Below are 25,527 nucleotides of genomic sequence, written 5' to 3' on the forward strand. Positions count from 1 at the left end.
CAATTATCACCTTTAATCAAACAATTATTAACTAAAATCAAACAATTATCACCTTTAATCAAACAATTATTACCTTTAATAAAACTATTATCACCTGTTATAAAACAATTATTAACTATAATCAAACAATTATTAACTAAAATCAAACAATTTTCAACTATAATCAACAATTTTCAACTATAATCAAACAATTTTCAACTATAATCAAACAATTTTCAACTATAATCAAACAATTTTCAACTATAATCAAACAATTTTCAACTATAATCAAACAATTTTCAACTATAATCAAACTATTTTCAACTATAATCAAACTATTTTCAACTATAATCAAACAATTTAAACTATAATCAAACAATTTTCAACTATAATCAAACAATTTTTATTATATAAACAATTATATGTTGATCCTTCGTTGGGATTATTTGGCGCCACCTGGTGGTGAACTCAAGACTGCACAGTTGTTCTTCAGTTGCTACTAAACGTTATTCGAGTGAAAAAAAACATGTATTAATGTATAAAAACGTATATAAACGTATAAAAATGTATAAAAACGTATAAAAATGGTGTCGAACACTGAAGCTCACACGTGTGTCGTCACGTTTGTGTTGTCGTTGTGCGTCAGTACATGACTAAAGTGGAGCCGTGGTGTAAGGCGTGCGGCGAAGGAGAACTTCCCTCGGAGCTGCAGGACCTGGAAGATACCATCCACCACCACCAGGGGCTGTACGAGCACGTCACCACCGCCTACTCCGAGGTACCCCCTCCCCCACCCCCTCGACCCGACCCCCCTCGCCAGGTCATGGGTTCCACGACCTCGCTCTGCTCGTCCACAGGTCAGCCAGGACGGGAAGTCCCTGCTGGACAAGCTGCAGCGACCTCTGACCCCGGGCAGCGCCGACTCCCTGATGGCGTCGGCCAACTACTCCAAGGCCGTGCACCACGTGCTGGACGTGATCCACGAGGTCCTGCACCACCAGAGGCAGCTGGAGAACATCTGGCAGCACCGCAAGGTGCGCCTGCACCAGCGCCTGCAGCTCTGCGTCTTCCAGCAGGACGTGCAGCAGGTGAGGCTCACCTGAGATCCCCTGTTGCTGGACCGGCTTCACCTGCTGTTGCCACGGCGACGCCACGGAACGCATCAAGGACGAGTGTCAGTCGTGCGTCATCAGCGCCTCGCAGAGAAAAAAACACAGTCGTGACTCGTTTAAAATGACATTAAATCAAACTTTTAAACTCAACATTTCACCTGAACTTCTCCCTCAAGGCTTTGCCGCCCAGCAAACCAATCACAGCTGTCAATCACTCTTGACTTCGCCCCTTAGAATCTAAATACAGTATTTTGACACGAACACTTTGTGACCGATCAGCCGTCACTCAACAGAGCCGTGTGTAGAAAGGCATCATGGGAGTGTTTTTGTCGGCACCATCAGTAAGATGGTCGTCAGTTTCTCCCGCTGTGGGTGAAGTTAATATATTATTTATATATTTAAATTTGTTAGTGATGTTTAAAAATAAACAAATAAAATCAGTTTCCTATAAATAAAGTTCTACATCATTTGGTGCTCCGCCCTCTAACCTCTTCGTTATTGGTTTCTCCTCGCCTCGAGGAGTACAAAATGACGTAGAACCTGGGATTATGATGATAACTCGGGGTTATGATGGAAGAACACGATATATGATGACAGACGACTCTATTTATTTTATTTATATATGATTGACCTTTCACCTTAACTGTTGACGCTTCTATCACAATTTTATTTTGGTTTGTGAGTTAATTTTCTTCCCACAACTATTATTTATTTAAAAATGTCTATTATAATAAATAATAAATAAAATAAAATATAATAATAATAATATAATCAAATATTTTCTGCTGCATTAACTAAAACAATAATAAATAAATATATGTATTTGATCATGTTTTACTGAAGTTATATTATTAGAAAAGTATCTATGATAGATTTATGAGTCTGGTTCTGCTCGAGGTTTCTGCCTGTTTAAAGCAAGTTGTTGTTCTGTCGCTTGTAATTCTTTATTTTCTTATAATCTTTATTTAAAATGAATGAAATTTACACTTTAACACTTTAATATTTATTTAAAATTCAATATAACTTGATAAAAATGTATTTCATCAGAAGAAAACTATGTATTTAATTGAACCTTAAAGCAAATTCTTAAATAAAATCACATTATCTTTGTACTTCTCCTTAAATAAACGTTATTTCTAAAATGAATCGATCTAATGATGGACGTGATCTGTGGCTCCCTCTGGCGGCGGCTTCTGTCACCACAGGTTCTGGACTGGATCGAGAATCACGGCGAGGCGTTCCTGAGCAAACACACCGGAGTGGGGAAGTCTCTGCACAGAGCCCGAGCCCTGCAGAAGAGACACGAGGACTTCGAAGAAGTGGCTCAGGTGATCATCCAGTCTTCTGTGACTGAAGCTCATCTTCATCGTGATCTTCATCATGGTCTTCATCATGGTCTTCATCATGGTCTTCATCATGATCTTCGTCATGATCTTCATCATGGTCTTTATCATGGTTTTCATCATGATCTTCATCATGATCTTCATCATTGTCTTTATCATGGTCTTCATCATGATCTTCATCATGTTCTTCATCATGATCTTCGTCATGATCTTCATCATGGTCTTTATCATGGTCTTCTTAATGGTCTTAGTCATGGTCTTCATCATGGTTTTCATCATGATCTTCATCATGATCTTCATCATGGTCTTTATCATGATCTTCATCATTATCTTCATCATGGTCTTCATCATGATCGTCATCATGGTCTTCATCATGATCGTCATCATGTTCTTCATCATGATCTTCATCATGGTCTTCATCATGGTCTTCATCATGGTTTTCATCATGATCTTCATCATGATCTTCATCATGATCGTCATCATTGTCTTTATCATGGTCTTCATCATTATCTTCATCATGGTCTTCATCATGATCGTCATCATGATCTTCATCATCGTCTTCATCATGGTCTTCATCATTGTCTTTATCATGGTCTTCATCATTATCTTCATCATGATCTTCATCATGGTCTTCATCATGGTCTTCATCATGATCTTCATCATGGTCTTCATCATGGTCTTCATCATGGTCTTCATCATGATCTTCATCATGGTCTTCATCATGATCGTCATCATGGTCTTCATCATGGTCTTCATCATTATCTTCATCATGATCTTCATCATGGTCTTCATCATGATCGTCATCATGGTCTTCATCATGGTCTTCATCATGATCGTCATCATGGTCTTCATCATGATCGTCATCATGATCTTCATCATGGTCTTCATCATGATCGTCATCATTGTCTTTATCATGGTCTTCATCATTATCTTCATCATGGTCTTCATCATGATCGTCATCATGATCTTCATCATGGTCTTCATCATGATCGTCATCATGGTCTTCATCATGGTCTTCATCATTATCTTCATCATGATCTTCATCATGGTCTTCATCATGGTCTTCATCATGATCTTCATCATGGTCTTCATCATGATCGTCATCATGGTCTTCATCATGATCGTCATCATGGTCTTCATCATGATCTTCATCATGATCTTCATCATGGTTCTCATCATGGTCTTCATCATGATCTTCATCATGATCTTCATCATGGTCTTCATCATGGTCTTTATCATGATCTTCATCATGGTCTTCATCATGATCTTCATCATGATTCTCATCATGGTCTTCATCATTGTCTTCATCATGATCTTCATCATGGTTCTCATCATGGTCTTCATCGTGGTCTTCATCATGGTCTTCATCATGGTCTTCATCATGGTCTTCATCATGGTCTTCATCATGGTCTACAGAACACCTACACCAACGCAGACAAGCTGCTGGAGGCTGCAGAACAACTGGCCCAGACCGGGGAGTGCGACCCGGAGGAGATCTACCAGGCGGCCCACCAGCTGGAGGACCGGATCCAGGACTTTGTGCGACGAGTGGAGCAACGTAAAGTCCTGCTGGACATGTCGGTGTCGTTCCACACACACGTCAAAGAGGTGAAGATGCTTGTGTGACGCTTTAGTGACGACACATGTCAACGTTGATAACACAGTAACACACACAGTAATACACACTTTTCTACTCATATCATCCTTTTATTGTGTCTCGTTGTATTTTCATGGATGATCTTAACATGTAACAAACATTATAACATGTTTTCTTTAATGTTATGAATGAAAGGTTGGAAGTTTGATTCAGGGATTTACAGAATTTAAACTTTAAGGTGAAACCCAAAAATAGCAGGGTTAGCTACTAGGTTTGTTAGCAAGTATAGCATTAGCATTGAATATTTAGCTTCTAGATTTGTTATCAAGTATAGCATTAGCATTGAATATTTAGCTTCTAGATTTGTTAGCAAGTATAGCATTGGCATTGAAAAGTTAGCTACTAGATTTGTTATCAAGTGTAGCATTAGCATTGAATAGTTAGCTACTATATTTTTTAGCAAGTATAGCATAAGCATTGAAAAGTTAGCTACTAGATTTGTTATCAAGTATAGCATTAGCATTGAATAGTTAGCTTCTATATTTTTTAGCAAGTATAGCATAAGCATTGAAAAGTTGGCTACTAGATTTGTTATCAAGTATAGCATTAGCATTGAATAGTTAGCTACTATATGTTTTAGCAAGTATAGCATAAGCATTGAATAGTTAGCTTCTATATTTTTTAGCAAGTATAGCATAAGCATTGAAAAGTTGGCTGCTAGATTTTTTAGCAAGTATAGCATAACAATTCAACAGTTAGCTACTATATGTGTTATCTAGTATAGCATTAGCGTTGAATAGTTAGCTACTAGATTTTTTAGCAAGTATAGCATAAGCATTGAATAGTTAGCTGCTATATGTGTTATCTAGTATAGCATTAGCATTGAATAGTTAGCTACTAGATTTTTTAGCAAGTATGGCATAAACATTGAAAAGTGAGCTACTAGATTTGTTATCAAGTATAGCATTAGCATTGAATAGTTAGCTACTATATTTTTTAGCAAGTATAGCATAAGCATTGAATAGTTAGCTGCTAGATGTTTTAGCAAGTATAGCATTAGCATTGAATAGTTAGCTACTCGATTTTTTAGCAAGTATAGCATTAGCATTGAATAGTATGTTTAAACGTGTGTGTTTTTTTGTTTTTTGCATGTGTGTCAATGTGGACGTATGTGTATTTTCTGTCTTAGTGTATTTGTGTGTGTGTGTGCATGTGTGGCTGTGGACAAGTGTGTGTGTGTGAAGAATTGAGTGTGTACTTCCTGCTTCTGTTGATTTAAATCAAATTGTTGTTTCATCGTTGACTCTGTAGCATCTTTGCTCGACTGATCAGGTCTGGCTGCTCTGTTGTTCCGAGCAGGTCTAGGATCTGTTAGAAAAGTGTGTGTGTTTGTTCATGTGAGGTGCTCGTGACGCAGCATTTGTGACATGTGACATGTGACATGTGACATGTGACACGCGTGTCTCCAGCTCTGGACGTGGCTGGAGGATCTGCAGAAGGAGCTGCTGGACGACGTCTACGCCGAGTCGGTGGAGGCGGTCCAGGACCTGATCAAGCGCTTCGGTCAGCAGCAGCAGACGACGCTGCAGGCCACGGTCAACGTCATCAAGGAGGGAGAAGATCTGATCCAGCAGCTCAGGTGCTCGTCACGGTGACACCTGTCAATCACGTGCATCAATCTGACACTGTCCTGCTCCAGAACATCATCGTATCTAATGATAACTCCCATGATGCAGCTGGTTCAGACATTAATGATCGAAAAATCTGTGAGACATGCATCTACAAACACACACACATACGTGCACAAGCACAGACACACACACACACAAACGTATGAACATAGAAACACACACACACACTTGTATGAACATAGAAACACACACACACACTTGTATGAACATAGAAACACAAACTAATGCACACACATACACATCACAGATACACACATATGAACAATCCATTAACACATGAAACATGAACACAATGTTAAGTGGTTAAGTGTGAATATGTTGATGGTGTGTAGTAGAACTTGATTCAAGTGTGTATATGTTAATGGTTGTGTAGTAGAACTTGATTCAAGTGTGGATATGTTGATAGTTGTGTAGTAGAACTTGATTCAAGTGTGGATATGTTGATGGTTGTGTAGTAGAACTTGATTCAAGTGTGTATATGTTGATGGTTGTGTGGATATGTTGATGGTTGTGTAGTAGAACTTGATTCAAGTGTGGATATGTTGATAGTTGTGTAGTAGAACTTGATTCAAGTGTGGATATGTTGATAGTTGTGTAGTAGAACTTGATTCAAGTGTGAATATGTTGATGGTTGTGTAGTAGAACTTGATTCAAGTGTGTATATGTTGATGGTTGTGTGGATATGTTGATGGTTGTGTAGTAGAACTTGATTCACTTGTGTATATGTTGATGGTTGTGTAGTATAACTTGATTCAAGTGTGAATATGTTGATGGTTGTGTGGATATGTTGATGGTTGTGTAGTAGAACTTGATTCAAGTGTGGATATGTTGATAGTTGTGTAGTAGAACATGATTCAAGTGTGAATATGTTGATGGTTGTGTAGTAGAACATGATTCAAGTGTGAATATGTTGATGGTTGTGTAGTAGAACTTGATTCAAGTGTGAATATGTTGATGGTTGTGTAGTAGAACTTGATTCAAGTGTGGATATGTTGATAGTTGTGTAGTAGAACTTGATTCAAGTGTGTATATGTTGATGGTTGTGTAGTAGAACATGATTCAAGTGTGTATATATTGATAGTTGTGTAGTAGAACTTGATTCAAGTGTGTATATGTTGATGGTTGTGTGGATATGTTGATGGTTGTGTAGTAGAACTTGATTCAAGTGTGGATATGTTGATAGTTGTGTAGTAGAACTTGATTCAAGTGTGAATATGTTGATGGTTGTGTAGTAGAACTTGATTCAAGTGTGTATATGTTGATGGTTGTGTGGATATGTTGATGGTTGTGTAGTAGAACTTGATTCAAGTGTGGATATGTTGATAGTTGTGTAGTAGAACTTGATTCAAGTGTGTATATGTTGATGGTTGTGTAGTAGAACATGATTCAAGTGTGTATATATTGATGGTTGTGTAGTAGAACTTGATTCAAGTGTATATATTGATGGTTGTGTAGTAGAACTTGATTCAAGTGTGTATATGTTGATGGTTGTGTAGTAGAACTTGATTCAAGTGTGTATATGTTGATGGTTGTGTAGTAGAACTTGATTCAAGTGTGTATATGTTGATGGTTGTGTAGTAGAACATGATTCAAGTGTGTATATGTTGATAGTTGTGTAGTAGAACTTGATTCAAGTGTATATGTTGATGGTTGTGTAGTAGAACTTGATTCAAGTGTGTATATGTTGATGGTTGTGTAGTAGAACATGATTCAAGTGTATATATGTTGATGGTTGCGTAGTAGAACTTGATTCAAGTGTGTATATGTTGATGGTTGTGTAGTAGAACTTGATTCAAGTGTGTATATGTTGATGGTTGTGTAGTAGAACTTGATTCACTTGTGTATATGTTGATGGTTGTGTAGTATAACTTGATTCAAGTGTGGATATGTTGATAGTTGTGTAGTAGAACTTGATTCAAGTGTGGATATGTTGATAGTTGTGTAGTAGAACTTGATTCAAGTGTGAATATGTTGATGGTTGTGTAGTAGAACTTGATTCAAGTGTGTATATGTTGATGGTTGTGTGGATATGTTGATGGTTGTGTAGTAGAACTTGATTCACTTGTGTATATGTTGATGGTTGTGTAGTATAACTTGATTCAAGTGTGAATATGTTGATGGTTGTGTGGATATGTTGATGGTTGTGTAGTAGAACTTGATTCAAGTGTGGATATGTTGATAGTTGTGTAGTAGAACATGATTCAAGTGTGAATATGTTGATGGTTGTGTAGTAGAACTTGATTCAAGTGTGGATATGTTGATAGTTGTGTAGTAGAACATGATTCAAGTGTGAATATGTTGATGGTTGTGTAGTAGAACATGATTCAAGTGTGAATATGTTGATGGTTGTGTAGTAGAACTTGATTCAAGTGTGAATATGTTGATGGTTGTGTAGTAGAACTTGATTCAAGTGTGGATATGTTGATAGTTGTGTAGTAGAACTTGATTCAAGTGTGTATATGTTGATGGTTGTGTAGTAGAACATGATTCAAGTGTGTATATATTGATAGTTGTGTAGTAGAACTTGATTCAAGTGTGTATATGTTGATGGTTGTGTGGATATGTTGATGGTTGTGTAGTAGAACTTGATTCAAGTGTGGATATGTTGATAGTTGTGTAGTAGAACTTGATTCAAGTGTGAATATGTTGATGGTTGTGTAGTAGAACTTGATTCAAGTGTGTATATGTTGATGGTTGTGTGGATATGTTGATGGTTGTGTAGTAGAACTTGATTCAAATGTGGATATGTTGATAGTTGTGTAGTAGAACTTGATTCAAGTGTGTATATGTTGATGGTTGTGTAGTAGAACATGATTCAAGTGTGTATATATTGATGGTTGTGTAGTAGAACTTGATTCAAGTGTATATATTGATGGTTGTGTAGTAGAACTTGATTCAAGTGTGTATATGTTGATGGTTGTGTAGTAGAACTTGATTCAAGTGTGTATATGTTGATGGTTGTGTAGTAGAACTTGATTCAAGTGTGTATATGTTGATGGTTGTGTAGTAGAACATGATTCAAGTGTGTATATGTTGATAGTTGTGTAGTAGAACTTGATTCAAGTGTATATGTTGATGGTTGTGTAGTAGAACTTGATTCAAGTGTGTATATGTTGATGGTTGTGTAGTAGAACATGATTCAAGTGTATATATGTTGATGGTTGCGTAGTAGAACTTGATTCAAGTGTGTATATGTTGATGGTTGTGTAGTAGAACTTGATTCAAGTGTGGATATGTTGATAGTTGTGTAGTAGAACATGATTCAAGTGTGAATATGTTGATGGTTGTGTAGTAGAACATGATTCAAGTGTGAATATGTTGATGGTTGTGTAGTAGAACTTGATTCAAGTGTGGATATGTTGATAGTTGTGTAGTAGAACTTGATTCAAGTGTGTATATGTTGATGGTTGTGTAGTAGAACATGATTCAAGTGTGTATATATTGATAGTTGTGTAGTAGAACTTGATTCAAGTGTGTATATGTTGATGGTTGTGTGGATATGTTGATGGTTGTGTAGTAAAACTTGATTCAAGTGTGGATATGTTGATAGTTGTGTAGTAGAACTTGATTCAAGTGTGAATATGTTGATGGTTGTGTAGTAGAACTTGATTCAAGTGTGTATATGTTGATGGTTGTGTGGATATGTTGATGGTTGTGTAGTAGAACTTGATTCAAGTGTGGATATGTTGATAGTTGTGTAGTAGAACTTGATTCAAGTGTGTATATGTTGATGGTTGTGTAGTAGAACATGATTCAAGTGTGTATATATTGATGGTTGTGTAGTAGAACTTGATTCAAGTGTATATATTGATGGTTGTGTAGTAGAACTTGATTCAAGTGTGTATATGTTGATGGTTGTGTAGTAGAACTTGATTCAAGTGTGTATATGTTGATGGTTGTGTAGTAGAACTTGATTCAAGTGTGTATATGTTGATGGTTGTGTAGTAGAACATGATTCAAGTGTGTATATGTTGATAGTTGTGTAGTAGAACTTGATTCAAGTGTATATGTTGATGGTTGTGTAGTAGAACTTGATTCAAGTGTGTATATGTTGATGGTTGTGTAGTAGAACATGATTCAAGTGTATATATGTTGATGGTTGCGTAGTAGAACTTGATTCAAGTGTGTATATGTTGATGGTTGTGTAGTAGAACTTGATTCAAGTGTGTATATGTTGATGGTTGTGTAGTAGAACTTGATTCACTTGTGTATATGTTGATGGTTGTGTAGTATAACTTGATTCAAGTGTATATATGTTGATGGTTGTGTAGTAGAACTTGATTCAAGTGTGTATATGTTGATGGTTGTGTAGTAGAACTTGATTCAAGTGTGTATATGTTGATGGTTGTGTAGTAGAACTTGATTCAAGTGTATATATTGATGGTTGTGTAGTAGAACTTGATTCAAGTGTGTATATGTTGATGGTTGTGTAGTAGAACTTGATTCAAGTGTGTATATGTTGATGGTTGTGTAGTAGAACTTGATTCAAGTGTGTATATGTTGATGGTTGTGTAGTAGAACATGATTCAAGTGTATATGTTGATGGTTGTGTAGTAGAACTTGATTCAAGTGTGTATATGTTGATGGTTGTGTAGTAGAACATGATTCAAGTGTATATATGTTGATGGTTGCGTAGTAGAACTTGATTCAAGTGTGTATATGTTGATGGTTGTGTAGTAGAACTTGATTCAAGTGTGTATATGTTGATGGTTGTGTAGTAGAACTTGATTCACTTATGTATATGTTGATGGTTGTGTAGTATAACTTGATTCAAGTGTGTATATGTTGGTGGTTGTGTAGATTCAAGTGTGTATATGTTTAAGGTTGTGTAGTAGAACTTGTTGTGTACTCAAGAGTATGTTCATGATAAACAAGGTTCTTTGTGGTTCTGTCGAACCCTCGGGTCTGGACGATGGTCATGTGGGAGTTAAAAGCGTCTCTTCCCATCATGCTCTGCTTCACATCATGCTCTTCTTCCCATCATGCACTGCTTCTCGCAGAGACTCGGCCATCTCCAGCAACAAGACGCCTCACAACAGCTCCATGGCTCACATCGAGAGCGTCCTGCAGCAGCTGGACGAGGCTCAGGCTCAGATGGAGGAACTGTTCCAGGAGAGGAAGATCAAGCTGGAGCTCTTCCTGCAGCTGCGCGTCTTCGAGAGGGACGCCATCGACGTGAGTACCTGTCCTCAGCTGTCAATCACACCTGTGTGAGAGCTGTCAATCACACCTGTGTGAGAGCTGTCAATCACAACTGTCCTCAGCTGTCAATCAAACCTGTGTGAGAGCTGTCTTGATCATAACCACACCCACTCTACTGTGATTGGTCAAACACGGAGGTTTGTCACCGCACGTCATCAAGGGTCTCCACCTCCAAGGGACTCGTTGTAAAAACAAAGCGTGATTACAGCTGGATTAGGAGTGAAGCCGTTGTTACGTCATCATGGACTCTCGTAACCTCTCGTTCGTCCAGATTCCAGGGCAACTTTATAAAGTAATATAGTGTAAAACATGGTCATGATGAGAAGTTACTGCGTCTTGAAGAACATTTACTACATGACACCAGAGTTGATACTAGTTGATGTTTAATGACACCAGAGTTGATACTAGTTGATGTTTAATGACACCAGAGTTGATACTAGTTGATGTTTAATGACACCAGAGTTGATACTAGTTGATGTTTAATGACACCAGAGTTGATACTAGTTGATGTTTAATGACACCAGAGTTGATACTAGTTGATGTTTAATGACACCAGAGTTGATACTAGTTGATGCTTAATGACACCAGAGTTGATACTAGTTGATGTTTAATGACACCAGAGTTGATACTAGTTGATGTTTAATGACACTAGAGTTGATACTAGTTGATGTTTAATGACACCAGAGTTGATACTAGTTGATGTTTAATGACACCAGAGTTGATACTAGTTGATGTTTAATGACACCAGAGTTGATACTAGTTGATGTTTAATGACACCAGAGTTGATACTAGTTGATGCTTAATGACACCAGAGTTGATACTAGTTGATGTTTAATGACACCAGAGTTGATACTAGTTGATGTTTAATGACACCAGAGTTGATACTAGTTGATGTTTAATGACACCAGAGTTGATACTAGTTGATGTTTAATGTCACCAGAGTTGATACTAGTTGATGTTTAATGACACCAGAGTTGATACTAGTTGATGTTTAATGACACCAGAGTTGATACTAGTTGATGTTTAATGACACCAGAGTTGATACTAGTTGATGTTTAATGACACCAGAGTTGATACTAGTTGATGTTTAATGACACCAGAGTTGATACTAGTTGATGTTTAATGACACCAGAGTTGATACTAGTTGATGTTTAATGACACCAGAGTTGATACTAGTTGATGTTTAATGACACCAGAGTTGATACTAGTTGATGTTTAATGACACCAGAGTTGATACTAGTTGATGTTTAATGACTCCAGAATTGGAGTTTAAAGTAACAATTTGTCAGAGCAAACAAATTGTTTTTGGCTCCCCCCAGTGTCAGAACATTGTAACTGCAGCGTCATGGACCTGACCTCAGGTTGATTTGAAGGAATCAAATTAAGTTCTTCCTGAAGTAGACTCTGGTGTGACTCACCAGCCTCACACGTGAGGTCCGGGGAATGTTTGAGAAGATAATCTGGATCAATGTGACTCACTCGTGGAGGAGTTTCTCTCTGAAGCACCTGGACACGCCTCCTGGTCCGACCCGGGGCGTGTGGGTCCGCTCGGGTCTCACGGACGAGTCGAGCTCAGAGCCTCAGGACGTCTCTGGAGGGAGATGGTGTTTGTTCACACGGAGGGAGTGTTGCTCAACTGTCAGAGGAGAGGTCGTGAGATGATGGTGAGTGACAGGTTTGATTGACAGGGACCAGGCTTTACTCTGGAGTCACATGTGGACCTTAAGATCTAGTTTGACTTCTTGATTCTATTAAATATTTACAAACCGTAGAGTTATTTTCATTTTTGTTCATCTGCACATATATTTCAAAGCTCATTATGATGTATATTATTATATATATTTAACACAATATCTAGAGATGTAAACATGTATTTGTGGAGATACTTTCTGTAAAGATCGACCATTAAAACTAAATACAAACAAATTATTTTACTATTTATAAACTTGTAATTTTTTGCATGTCAACATCAATTTACATAATGTGACAATTAAAAAATATAGTATTGTTACTTCCAGCAAACAAAGTTACTTTAACATTTAAAAACAATAGTATTGTTACTTCCAGCAAACAAAATTAATTTTATAATTATTTTTATTTATAATGTTTTATTCTGTGATGCTGTTGTGTTTCTCAAGGCTTCAGTGACTAATGTCAACATTTCTAGTCAATAAAATACGAATAAAACCATTGAATCCTTAAGCGTCCAGTGGTTTTTAGTCTTTTTTTAAAATATATATATTTGTAGCGCCCCCTGTGGCAAAGACAAGTATTTGAACCACAGTCAAAAGTTGATTTAATAAACTCAAAAATCTTTGATTAACTGACACGTTGTGAAGTTACAATGTTGAGCGAAGAAAGACGTGATGCGTTCAAAGACATACAATTCATCCTGTTTTATTTACAGTTTCAATCAAGTGTTTGTAGCATGTTAAGCTAGCTATGCTAACTGTAGCGCATGATTGTCTTTGTTTAACTAACACGTCATTCATCTCAACATCTCTATTATCAAATAAATAAGTTCCAACAACTATAAGATCCAAAGGTTTCCATTAAACGTTGACTCCTGCTCTATGTTTAATATCATTTTATGTTAAATACGTTTCCAGACGAGCTAAAAGGTTTAAAAACGGTTGAGGACGAACAAAAGTAAACAAACTATTATTATTGTTTGATTGACTGAAGTTTGTTGTTAAACACGAGCGAACATGAGTTTGATTCGCTCTCATGTTGGTCGTAAAACTAGTGACAGATCCAGGACCAGATGATTCAGAGAACGTGGGTTGATCTAGAAGCACCAACATCTGCTCGTCCACCACATGTTGCCTTCACTGACGTTCTGATTTATGTTCCTCTGGTTCCTCCGTGACTCAGTGAGATGTTGGTTTGGATCCTCCTTCGTTTCTGAGTCACTCATCTGTGAAGAAACACAAACATTCTTCGGTTCTTAAAGAGATTCCTTACGTTCCTCCTGCAGGTGATCTCAGACCTGGAGTCATGGAACGAGGAACTGACGCAGAAGCAGAGTGAGTTCGACACGGACGACCTGACGGTGGCCGAGCAGCGCCTGCAGCATCACGCCGACAAGGCTCTGACCATGAACAACCTCACCTTCGACGTCATCCACCAGGGCCAGGAGCTGCTGCAGTGTGTGACGGAGGTGCAGGCCTCGGGTGAGTCCACCACAGATGATGAGGCTTCATGAAGCAGGTGATGAGGCTTCATGAAGCAGATGATGAGGTTTTATAAAGCAGATGATGAGGCTTCATGAAGCAGGTGATGAGGCTTCATGAAGCAGATGATGAAGTTTCATGAAACAGTTGATGAGGCTTCATGAAGCAGATGATGAAGTTTCATGAAACAGATGATGAGGTTTTATAAAGCAGATGATGAGGCTTCATGAAGCAGGTGATGAGGCTTCATGAAGCAGATGATGAAGTTTCATGAAACAGTTGATGAGGCTTCATGAAGCAGATGATGAAGTTTCATGAAACAGATGATGAGGTTTTATAAAGCAGATGAAGAGGCTTCATGAAGCAGGTGATGAGGCTTCATGAAGCAGATGATGAGGCTTCATGAAGCAGATGAAGAGGCTTCATGAAACAGATGAAGAGGCTTCATGAAACAGATGAAGAGGCTTCATGAAACAGATGAAGAGGCTTCATGAAGCAGATGAAGAGGCTTCATGAAGCAGGTGATGAGGCTTCATGAAGCAGATGAAGAGGCTTCATGAAACAGATGAAGAGGCTTCATGAAACAGATGAAGAGGCTTTATGAAGCAGATGATGAGGCTTCATGAAGCAGATGAAGAGGCTTCATGAAGCAGGTGATGAGGCTTCATGAAGCAGATGAAGAGGCTTCATGAAGCAGATGAAGAGGCTTCATGAAACAGATGAAGAGGCTTTATGAAGCAGATGATGAGGCTTCATGAAACAGATGAAGAGGCTTCATGAAGCAGATGATGAGGCTTCATGAAACAGATGAAGAGGCTTCATGAAGCAGATGATGAGGCTTCATGAAACTTTAACGAGGCTTCATGAAACAGATGATGAGGTTTTATAAAGCAGATGATGAGGCTTCATGAAGCAGATGATGACGTTTCATGAAACAGTTGATGAGGCTTCATGAAGCAGATGATGAAGTTTCATGAAACAGATGATGAGGTTTTATAAAGCAGATGATGAGGCTTCAAGAAACAGATGAAGAGGCTTCATGAAGCAGATGATGAGGCTTCATGAAACTTTAACGAGGCTTCATGAAACAGATGATGAGGTTTTATAAAGCAGATGATGAGGCTTCATGAAGCAGATGATGAAGTTTCATGAAACAGTTGATGAGGCTTCATGAAGCAGATGATGAAGTTTCATGAAACAGATGATGAGGTTTTATAAAGCAGATGATGAGGCTTCATGAAACAGATGAAGAGGCTTCATGAAGCAGATGATGAGGCTTCATGAAACTTTAACGAGGCTTCATGAAACAGATGAAGAGGTTTTATAAAGCAGATGATGAGGCTTCATGAAGCAGATGATGAAGTTTCATGAAACAGTTGATGAGGCTTCATGAAGCAGATGATGAAGTTTCATGAAACAGATGATGAGGTTTTATAAAGCAGATGATGAGGCTTCATGAAACAGATGAAGAGGCTTCATGAAGCAGATGATGAGGCTTCATGAAACTTTAACGAGGCTTCATGAAACAGATGAAGAGGTTTTATAAAGCAGATGATGAGGCTTCATGAAGCAGATTATGAAGTTTCATGAAACAGTTGATTAGGCTTCATGAAGCAGATGATGAAGTTTCATGAAACAGATGATGAGGTTTCATGAAACAGATGAAGAGGTTTTATAAAGCAGATGATGAGGCTTCATGAAGCAGATGATGAGGCTTCATGAAACTTTAACGAGGCTTCATGAAACAGATGATGAGGTTTTATAAAGCAGATGATGAGGCTTCATGAAGCAGTTGATGAGATGACAATGTAATATAAAATAATATAATATAATATAAGATAAGATAAGATAAGATAAGATAAGATAAGATAAGATAATCTTTGCAACATTTCTAACATTATGGAGACATTGATCTGTGTGACAATGGTGACCTTTGACCTGTGGTCCCTGCAGGCGTGGAGCTCCTGTGCGACAGGGACGTGGACATGGCCACGCGGGTCCAGGACCTGCTGGAGTTCCTGCACGAGAAGCAGCAGGAGCTGGACCTGGCGGCCGAGCAGCACCGCAGGCACCTGGAGCAGTGCGTCCAGCTGAGGCACCTGCAGGCCGAGGTCAAGCAGGTACCAGGATGTTTGTGGAACGAAAGGAGAAGAATCTCCAGAATGTGCCGCAGATGATGTCAGAGCCTGAGTCTGAACATGAGTCTGAACACGATCATGAGTCTGAACACGATCGTGGATCCGTGAGTCACTCGCTCGTCATCCAACGTGTCGACGGACGAGGTTTAGAAACGTCAGCGAGAGATTTAAAGACGCGGAAGAAGCTTTGATGGAATCAACGGACAAAATACATCATAAATGTTGATTTAAAGAGATAAAAATATCAAAACACTTCATTAATATCACCTTTAAAAATGTGTTCTTTGTTAATATACCTGTTTATTGTACTTCCTAACATGATACACAAAACATCAAAGTCAAATACATGGAAACAAAATTCTAAAAATTCTAAAACAATAAATAAAATGTAATAAATACTGATAAAGACAAGATTTGCTTTATTAGACCTAAAGGTGTATATCATCAGAAAGAAAAGCAATAAAAGATAAATACAAAACACACTAAATAAACAAGATGAAATACATTTTAAGAAACAAAATATAACATACATTTAAAAAAAAAAACACCTGAAAGAAAATATAGATTCACTTAATAATTGCAATATCTTTTATTTACTTGATATCAAACAGCAAAATATCGATTTAAACACTTTTTTTGTTTAGTTTTTTTCATAGTAAGATTTGACATGAGACACAAAACAACAACAAACTAACGAAGTCACACATGAGTCGAATACATTGTTGAAAGAAACATCTTTGGAAAAAATTAATCAAAATAATTAAAATAAAATAGTAGAAAGTAGAATATAGTCATGATTTTATTATTATTAGTTTGTGGTTTACAGCAGCAGAAAGTGATTAAATAAAAGATGATGTAAATCATTCAAATAATCAAATAAATACAAGTAATATTTGTAACAATGAAAAAAAAAATTAATTTAAAAGATAAAACACAGATTATTTACAGCAAATCTAACTTTTTCTTTCATGTTATTTGTGTTTGAATGAAACAAAAAGATCATAAATACACACAAAATAAAAAGAAAATTAAAAGTTCAGATCTGACTCTCACTGAAAACTCTAGAGCTGTGGTTCTCTGACCGGAGCTGTGGTTCTCTGACTGAAGCTGTGGTTCTCTGACTGAAGCTGTGGTTCTCTGACCGGAGCTGTGGTTCTCTGACCGGAGCTGTGGTTCTCTGACCGGAGCTGTGGTTCTCTGACTGAAGCTGTGGTTCTCTGACCGGAGCTGTGGTTCTCTGACCGGAGCTGTGGTTCTCTGACTGAAGCTGTGGTTCTCTGACCCGATCTGTGGTTCTCTGACCCGAGCTGTGGTTCTCTGACTGAAGCTGTGGTTCTCTGACTGAAGCTGTGGTTCTCTGACTGAAGCTGTGGTTCTCTGACTGAAGCTGTGGTTCTCTGACTGAAGCTGTGGTTCTCTGACCGGAGCTGTGGTTCTCTGACTGAAGCTGTGGTTCTCTGACTGAAGCTGTGGTTCTCTGACCGGAGCTGTGGTTCTCTGACCGGAGCTGTGGTTCTCTGACCGGAGCTGTGGTTCTCTGACTGAAGCTGTGGTTCTCTGACCGGAGCTGTGGTTCTCTGACCCGAGCTGTGGTTCTCTGACCGAAGCTGTGGTTCTCTGACCCGAGCTGTGGTTCTCTGACCGGAGCTGTGGTTCTCTGACCCGAGCTGTGGTTCTCTGACTGAAGCTGTGGTTCTCTGACCGGAGCTGTGGTTCTCTGACCGGAGCTGTGGTTCTCTGACTGAAGCTGTGGTTCTCTGACCGGAGCTGTGGTTCTCTGACCGGAGCTGTGGTTCTCTGACCGGAGCTGTGGTTCTCTGACTGAAGCTGTGGTTCTCTGACCGGAGCTGTGGTTCTCTGACTGAAGCTGTGGTTCTCTGACCGGAGCTGTGGTTCTCTGACCGGAGCTGTGGTTCTCTGACTGAAGCTGTGGTTCTCTGACCGGAGCTGTGGTTCTCTGACCGGAGCTGTGGTTCTCTGACTAAAGCTGTGGTTCTCTGACCCGATCTGTGGTTCTCTGACCCGAGCTGTGGTTCTCTGACCGAAGCTGTGGTTCTCTGACCCGAGCTGTGGTTCTCTGACCCGAGCTGTGGTTCTCTGACCGAAGCTGTGGTTCTCTGACCCGATCTGTGGTTCTCTGACCCGAGCTGTGGTTCTCTGACCCGAGCTGTGGTTCTCTGACTGGAGCTGTGGTTCTCTGACCCGAGCTGTGGTTCTCTGACCCGAGCTGTGGTTCTCTGACCGAAGCTGTGGTTCTCTGACCCGATCTGTGGTTCTCTGACCCGAGCTGTGGTTCTCTGACCGGAGCTGTGGTTCTCTGACCGGGGCTGTGGTTCTCTGACCCGAGCTGTGGTTCTCTGACTGAAGCTGTGGTTCTCTGACCCAAGCTGTGGTTCTCTGACCCGAGCTGTGGTTCTCTGACCGGAGCTGTGGTTCTCTGACCGGGGCTGTGGTTCTCTGACCCGAGCTGTGGTTCTCTGACCCGAGCTGTGGTTCCTCCTCAGGTTCTGGGCTGGATCAGGAACGGAGAGTCCATGCTGAACGCCGGCCTCATCACGGCGAGCTCGCTACAAGAGGCCGAGCAGCTGCAGAAAGAACACGAGCAGTTCCAGCACGCCATCGAGGTGAACATGATCTCCGCCTGCTCCTCGCTCACCTGCAGAATTTTAATGTTTAATGTCCATATTTGTGTTTAAAGACAAAACTAGTGTTTGTTCATATTTTTATAACATTTAGATGTTTAATGTATCTTTTTCTTACATTAAAAAAAAAACATTTTTGTGTTTATTGATATTTTTCTTACAGTTGGAAAATAATATTTTGATTTATATGCATTTATTTCTTGATTTATTTATTTGTGTATTTGTTGATATATTTATTTGTGTATTTCTTGATTTATTTATTTGTGTATTTGTTGATATATGTATTTGTGTATTTCTTGATTTATTCCAAACATACACTAAAATACAATGTTTTTCTTTCTGGACAGAAAACCCATCAAAGTGCACTTCAGGTGCAGCAGAAAGCTGAGGCTCTTCTTCAGGCCAATCACTACGACATGGACATGATCCGGGACTGTGCTGAGAAGGTACTGAACTGAGGTTCTGAAGGTTCTTCTTACTGGGTCTTAACTGAGATTCTGAAGGTTCTTCTAACTGAGTCTTAACTGTGGTTCTGAAGGTTCTTCTTACTGGGTCTTAACTGAGATTCTGAAGGTTCTTCTAACTGAGTCTTAACTGTGGTTCTGAAGGTTCTTCTAACTGAGTCTTAACTGTGGTTCTGAAGGTTCTTCTAACTGAGTCTTAACTGTGGTCTGAAGGTTCTTTAACAGAGTCTTGTAGTTCTGAAGGTTCTTCTTACTGGGTCTTAACTGTGGTTCTGAAGGTTCTTCTAACTGAGTCTTAACTGTGGTCTGAAGGTTATTCTAACTGGGTCTTAACTGTGGTTCTGAAGGTTCTTCTAACTGAGTCTTAACTGTGGTTCTGAAGGTTCTTTAACAGAGTCTTGTAGTTCTGAAGGTTCTTCTTACTGGGTCTTAACTGAGGTTCTGAAGGTTCTTCTTACTGAGTCTTAACTGTGGTTGTGAAGGTTCTTCTAACTGGTTCTTAACTGTGGTTCTGAGGGTTCTTTAACTGGGTCTTGTAGTTCTGAAGGTTCTTTAACTGAGTCTTGTAGTTCTGAAAGTTCTTCTAACTGGGTCTTGTGGTCCAGAAGGTTCTTCTAACTGGGTCTTAACTGTGGTTGTGAAGGTTCTTCTAACTGAGTCTTAACTGTGGTTCTGAAGGTTCTTCTAACTGGGTCTTAACTGTGGTTCTGAAGGTTCTTCTAACTGGGTCTTAACTGTGGTTCTGAAGGTTCTTCTAACTGAGTCTTAACTGTGGTTCTGAAGGTTCTTCTAACTGGGTCTTAACTGTGGTTGTGAAGGTTCTTTAACTGAGTCTTGTAGTTCTGAAGGTTCTTTAACTGAGTCTTGTGGTTCTGAAGATTCTTCTAACTGGGTCTTGTGGTCCAGAAGGTTCTTCTAACTGGGTCTTAACTGTGGTTGTGAAGGTTCTTCTAACTGGTTCTTAACTGTGGTTGTGAAGGTTCTTCTAACTGGGTCTTGTGGTTCTGAAGGTGGCCGACCACTGGCAGCAGCTGATGCTGAAGATGGAGGACCGGCTGAAGCTGGTCAACGCGTCCGTGGCGTTCTACAAGACGTCGGAGCAGGTGTGCAGCGTCCTGGAGAGTCTGGAGCAGGAGTACAAGCGCGAGGAGGACTGGTGCGGCGGCGCCGACAAACTGGGCCCCAACAGCGAGTCGGACCACGTGACCCCCATGATCAGCAAACACCTGGAGCAGAAGGAGGCGTTCCTGAAGGTGAGTGGAGACATGTGAACACGTGACCAGGTGAACACATTATAAAAACGTTATAAACACATTATAAACACGTTATAAACACGTGAACACGTGACCAGGTGAACACGTTATAAAAACGTTATAAACACATTATAAACACGTTATAAACACGTGAACACGTTATAAACACGTGACCAGCTGAACACGTTATAAAAACGTTATAAACACATTATAAACACGTTATAAACACGTGAACACGTTATAAACACGTGACCACCTGAACACGTTATAAAAACGTTATAAACACATTATAAACACGTTATAAACATGTGAACACGTGACCAGGTGAACATGTTATAAAACGTTATAAACACATTATAAACACGTTATAAACACGTGAACACGTGACCAGGTGAACACGTTATAAACACGTTATAAAAACGTTATAAACACGTTATAAAAACGTTATAAACACATTATAAACAGGTTATAAACACATTATAAACATGTTATTAACACGTTATAAACACGTTATATACACGTGAACACGTGAGCAGGTGAACACGTTATAAACATGTGAACACATTATAAACACGTTATTAACACGTTATATACACGTGAACATGTGACCAGGTGAACACGTTATAAACATGTGAACACATTATACACACGTTATATACACGTAAACACGTGACCAGGTGAACATGTTATAAACATGTGAACACATTATAAACACGTTTTAAACACGTTATAAACACGATATAAACACGTGAACACGTGACCAGGTGAACACGTTATAAACATGTGAACTCATTATAAACACGTTATAAACACGTGAACACGTGACCAGGTGAACACGTAATAAACATGTGAACACATTATAAACAGGTTTTAAACACGTTATAAACACGATATAAACATGTGAACACGTGACCAGGTGAACACGTTATAAACATGTGAACACATTATAAACACGTTATAAACACGTTATAAACACGTTATTAACACGTTATAAACATGTTATAAACACGTTTTAAACACGTTATAAACATGTTATAAACACGTTATAAACACGTTATTAACACGTTATAAACACAATATAAACATGTGAACACGTGACCAGGTGAACACGTTATAAACATGTGAACACATTATAAACACGTTATAAACACGTTATAAACACGTTATAAACACGTTATAAACATGTTCTCAACATGTGCTCCTCAGGCCTGCACGCTGGCTCGGAGAAACGCCGACGTCTTCCTCAAGTACCTTCACCGGAACAGCGTCAACATGCCCGGGATGTTGTCCCACGTCAAGGCCCCGGAGACTCAGGTCAAGAGTAAGTCCTGCTCCTCCTCCGTGACCCGGAGGTGACCTCAGGTCATGTGACCGCTCGTGTTCCTCAGACATCCTGAACGAGCTGCTGCAGCGAGAGAACCGGGTTCTTCACTTCTGGACCATGAGGAAGCGTCGACTGGACCAGTGCCAGCAGTACGTGGTGTTTGAACGCAGCGCCAAGCAGGTGCGTTTGATTTCTACACCCCGTCTATTCTTGATTGACAGCTGCCAACACATCAATCAATATTATTGATTCATTTACTTTTATTTGTATGTGCCAGGAAATTATCTTTTAACTTTAAAATAAAAAAAATCAAATAATAATATAAAATAAAAAAAATGAATAAAATAAAATCATATAAAAATAAAACAAAATTAATAAAAATAAAATAATGAAATAAAAAATAAAATCATATACAATTGAATAAAATTAAATTAATGAAATAAGATTATATAAAAAATATATATAAAGTTAAATTAAATTAAATTTATAAAATCAGATTATATAAAATAATAATAGAAAATGAAATAATAATGAAGAAGAAAAAAATGAAATAAATAAAGTAAAATAATAGAAAATAAAATTAATAAATTCTATAAAATAATTATATAAAATAAAAACAATTAAAAAAATACTTAAAAAGATATTTAAATTATACAAATAAAATTAATGAATTAAATGAAGACTATAAATAAAAATTAGATAAATGAAATACAAAGACATTTTATGAAAATAAAATTAAGTGAGTTAAATTATTTAAAATAAAATGAATGGAACACAAGACTACACAATTTAATTATGTAATAGTATAAAAAATAAAATGAAGTAAATAAGATAATATGAGATCAAATAAAATACATAGTGAGAAACATTAAATTATGTTTTATCTTCATACATATAATAATTTAACTCTTTAGTAATATATGTATTAAGCTTATGTTAGGTTAGGTAGAACTTTATTGATCCTCAGGAGGTCTTGTATTTTTCCAATTAGACACAGCAATACAGCAATTATTCATAAAAATTAAAATAAGAACAAAGAGAAATGAAGAGAAAGAACAAGATGACACAATCTAAGTCTAAGTCTAAAGATAAGTCTAAAGATAAAGAACATAGATCAAAGACAAATAACAAAGACAAAGGATACAAAGATTAACATAGAATAGAATATCATGATACTTCTACTCCTGCCCCCGAACTTTAATTGATATAATTAACAGTGTTATAAAGCAAACAATTACAAAATAAAATAAAATAAAATAAAATAAAATAAAATAAAATAAAATAAAATAAAATAAAATAAAATAAAATAAAATAAAATAAAATAAAATAAAATAAAATTCATAAAGAAAATGACCATAAAATAAATAAAGTACTCTGAAATAAAATTAATAAAATACGTTGAAATAATATATAAAAATTAATTAAATAAAATATAATTATAAAAAAGAAACCAGTGTTGTATTAGTAAATGTTTTGAGTTGAACACGTGATAAATAAACAAATAAATGATTATGTTCTGTTCATGAAAAACTACTTCTGAGAGATATTAATACTATTATCTTAATAAAACACAAAATTAAAATTTAAGTTCCTGTTTTTCAAAAGTTTCTCACAAACTTTGACGTGAGATCAAAACACAGACTCGTTTGATTGACAGGTCTGTCAAACAAAGAAAGATTCTTTATTTCATGACGTGAGTCGTTCAAACCATCAAAGCTTCTCCTTCAAGTCTCTGTGTCACTGGTTGTCTTTGGTGACCTTCAGAGAATATAAAGGTCAAAGAAGAAGAGCAGATATTCATGGGGTTAAAAGAGGGAGGAGCTTATTTTTTTTACCCAGAATTCAAACCTGCAGCAGCAGAACATGTCGGACTTTCATCGACCAGAGGTTTTATTCTTGAACACGTGATGTACAGAAACTCAACATAACTAGAAGGTAATGAGAAGTTTATGTATTTATACATGAATTTGTTTATAATAATCAGGTCCAATCAGGTTTCTATTATAATATATATATAAATAGTATATATTATTATATATATTATAATTCAATTGAATAATGTCTTTATTAAAAGGTTATTTTAATTGTTTTTGCTTGTTAATAAATAATTTTTTAATTGTGTTACATTTATAGTTTGATATTCTTGTTCCAGTGATTTAAAAATACATAGAATAAACTCAATATTGTTTAATAAAATAAACCGTGGTTTCACTGATATATTGAGATATATTCACAAAACTGATCCATATACTGATCAATGTTCAGCTGCACTATGTTGAAAACAAACTATAAAAGATCAATGATGATAAAATATTATTTAAAGCCAATAAAAACGTCAATAAAGGTCAGAAAAATAAAAGTCCTGAGGAGTTCAAAAGCATGTGGCGACTCCTTGTGTTTGTGGGATGTAACTGCAGGTGTCTCAACGTTAACTAGTGTAGTTTGGACGTATGTTAACTTGAGTCAGAGGTGCTAACTTGAGTCAAAAGGTGTTAACTTGAGTCAAAGGTGTTAATTTAAGTCAAAGGTGTTAGTTTGAGTCAAAGGTGTTAACTTGAGTCAAAGGTGTTAACTTGAGTCAAAGGTGTTAACTTGAGTCAAAGGTGTTAACTTGAGTCAAAGGTGCTAACTTGAGTCAAAGACGCTAACTTGAATCAAAGGTGCTAACTTGAGTCAAAGGTGTTAACTTGAGTCAAAGGTGCTAACTTGAATCAAAGGTGCTAACTTGAGTCAAAGGTGCTAACTTGAATCAAAGGTGCTAACTTGAGTCAAAGGGGCTAACTTGAGTCAAAGGGGCTAACTTGAATCAAAGGTGCTAACTTGAGTCAAAGGTGTTAACTTGAGTCAAAGGTGTTAACTTGAATCAAAGATGTTAACTTGAGTCAAAGGTGCTAACTTGAATCAAATGTGTTAACTTGAGTCAAAGGTGCTAACTTGAATCAAAGGTGCTAACTTGAGTCAAAGGTGTTAACTTGAGTCAAAGGTGCTAACTTGAGTCAAAGGGGCTAACTTGAGTCAAAGGTGCTAACTTGAATCAAAGGTGCTAACTTGAATCAAAGGTGCTAACTTGAGTCAAAGGTGCTAACTTGAATCAAAGGTGCTAACTTGAATCAAAGGTGCTAACTTGAATCAAAGGTGCTAACTTGAGTCAAAGGTGCTAACTTGAATCAAAGGTGCTAACTTGAATCAAAGGTGCTAACTTGAGTCAAAGGTGCTAACTTGAATCAAAGGTGCTAACTTGAGTCAAAGGTGCTAACTTGAGTCAAAGGTGCTAACTTGAGTCAAAGGTGTTAACTTGAGTCAAAGGTGCTAACTTGAATCAAAGGTGCTAACTTGAGTCAAAGGTGTTAACTTGAGTCAAAGGTGCTAACTTGAATCAAAGGTGCTAACTTGAGTCAAAGGTGCTAACTTGAGTCAAAGGTGCTAACTTGAATCAAAGGTGCTAACTTGAATCAAAGGTGCTAACCTGACTCTCCTCAGGCCCTGGAGTGGATCCACGACACAGGTGACTTCTACCTGTCCACACACACGTCCACCGGCTCCAGCGTCCATCACACTCAGGAGCTGCTGAAGGAACACGAGGACTTCCAGATCACAGCCAAGGTGAAG

At 37.8% G+C, this 25,527-nt stretch overlaps 1 protein-coding gene across 2 annotated transcripts in view; it reads left to right on the forward strand.

Annotated features, from left to right (window-relative positions):
• Window positions 1–25,527, forward strand: part of triob (trio Rho guanine nucleotide exchange factor b) — a 153,351-nt gene that overhangs the window by 76,265 nt on the left and 51,559 nt on the right. For both annotated transcript variants that reach the window (XM_087778987.1, XM_087778986.1), the window contains exons 10-23: window positions 626–757; window positions 837–1,067; window positions 2,297–2,419; window positions 3,851–4,042; window positions 5,501–5,670; window positions 10,723–10,897; window positions 13,902–14,097; window positions 16,051–16,217; window positions 18,740–18,859; window positions 19,225–19,323; window positions 20,352–20,594; window positions 21,801–21,915; window positions 21,983–22,098; window positions 25,399–25,521. In XM_087778987.1, coding sequence (XP_087635113.1) covers window positions 626–757; window positions 837–1,067; window positions 2,297–2,419; window positions 3,851–4,042; window positions 5,501–5,670; window positions 10,723–10,897; window positions 13,902–14,097; window positions 16,051–16,217; window positions 18,740–18,859; window positions 19,225–19,323; window positions 20,352–20,594; window positions 21,801–21,915; window positions 21,983–22,098; window positions 25,399–25,521 — 2,202 coding nt within the window. The remainder of the gene's footprint in view (window positions 1–625; window positions 758–836; window positions 1,068–2,296; window positions 2,420–3,850; window positions 4,043–5,500; window positions 5,671–10,722; window positions 10,898–13,901; window positions 14,098–16,050; window positions 16,218–18,739; window positions 18,860–19,224; window positions 19,324–20,351; window positions 20,595–21,800; window positions 21,916–21,982; window positions 22,099–25,398; window positions 25,522–25,527) is intronic.

The sequence above is a fragment of the Callionymus lyra genome, chromosome 17 (assembly GCF_982586985.1).
Source record: "Callionymus lyra chromosome 17, fCalLyr1.hap1.1, whole genome shotgun sequence".
Taxonomy (NCBI): domain Eukaryota; kingdom Metazoa; phylum Chordata; class Actinopteri; order Syngnathiformes; family Callionymidae; genus Callionymus; species Callionymus lyra.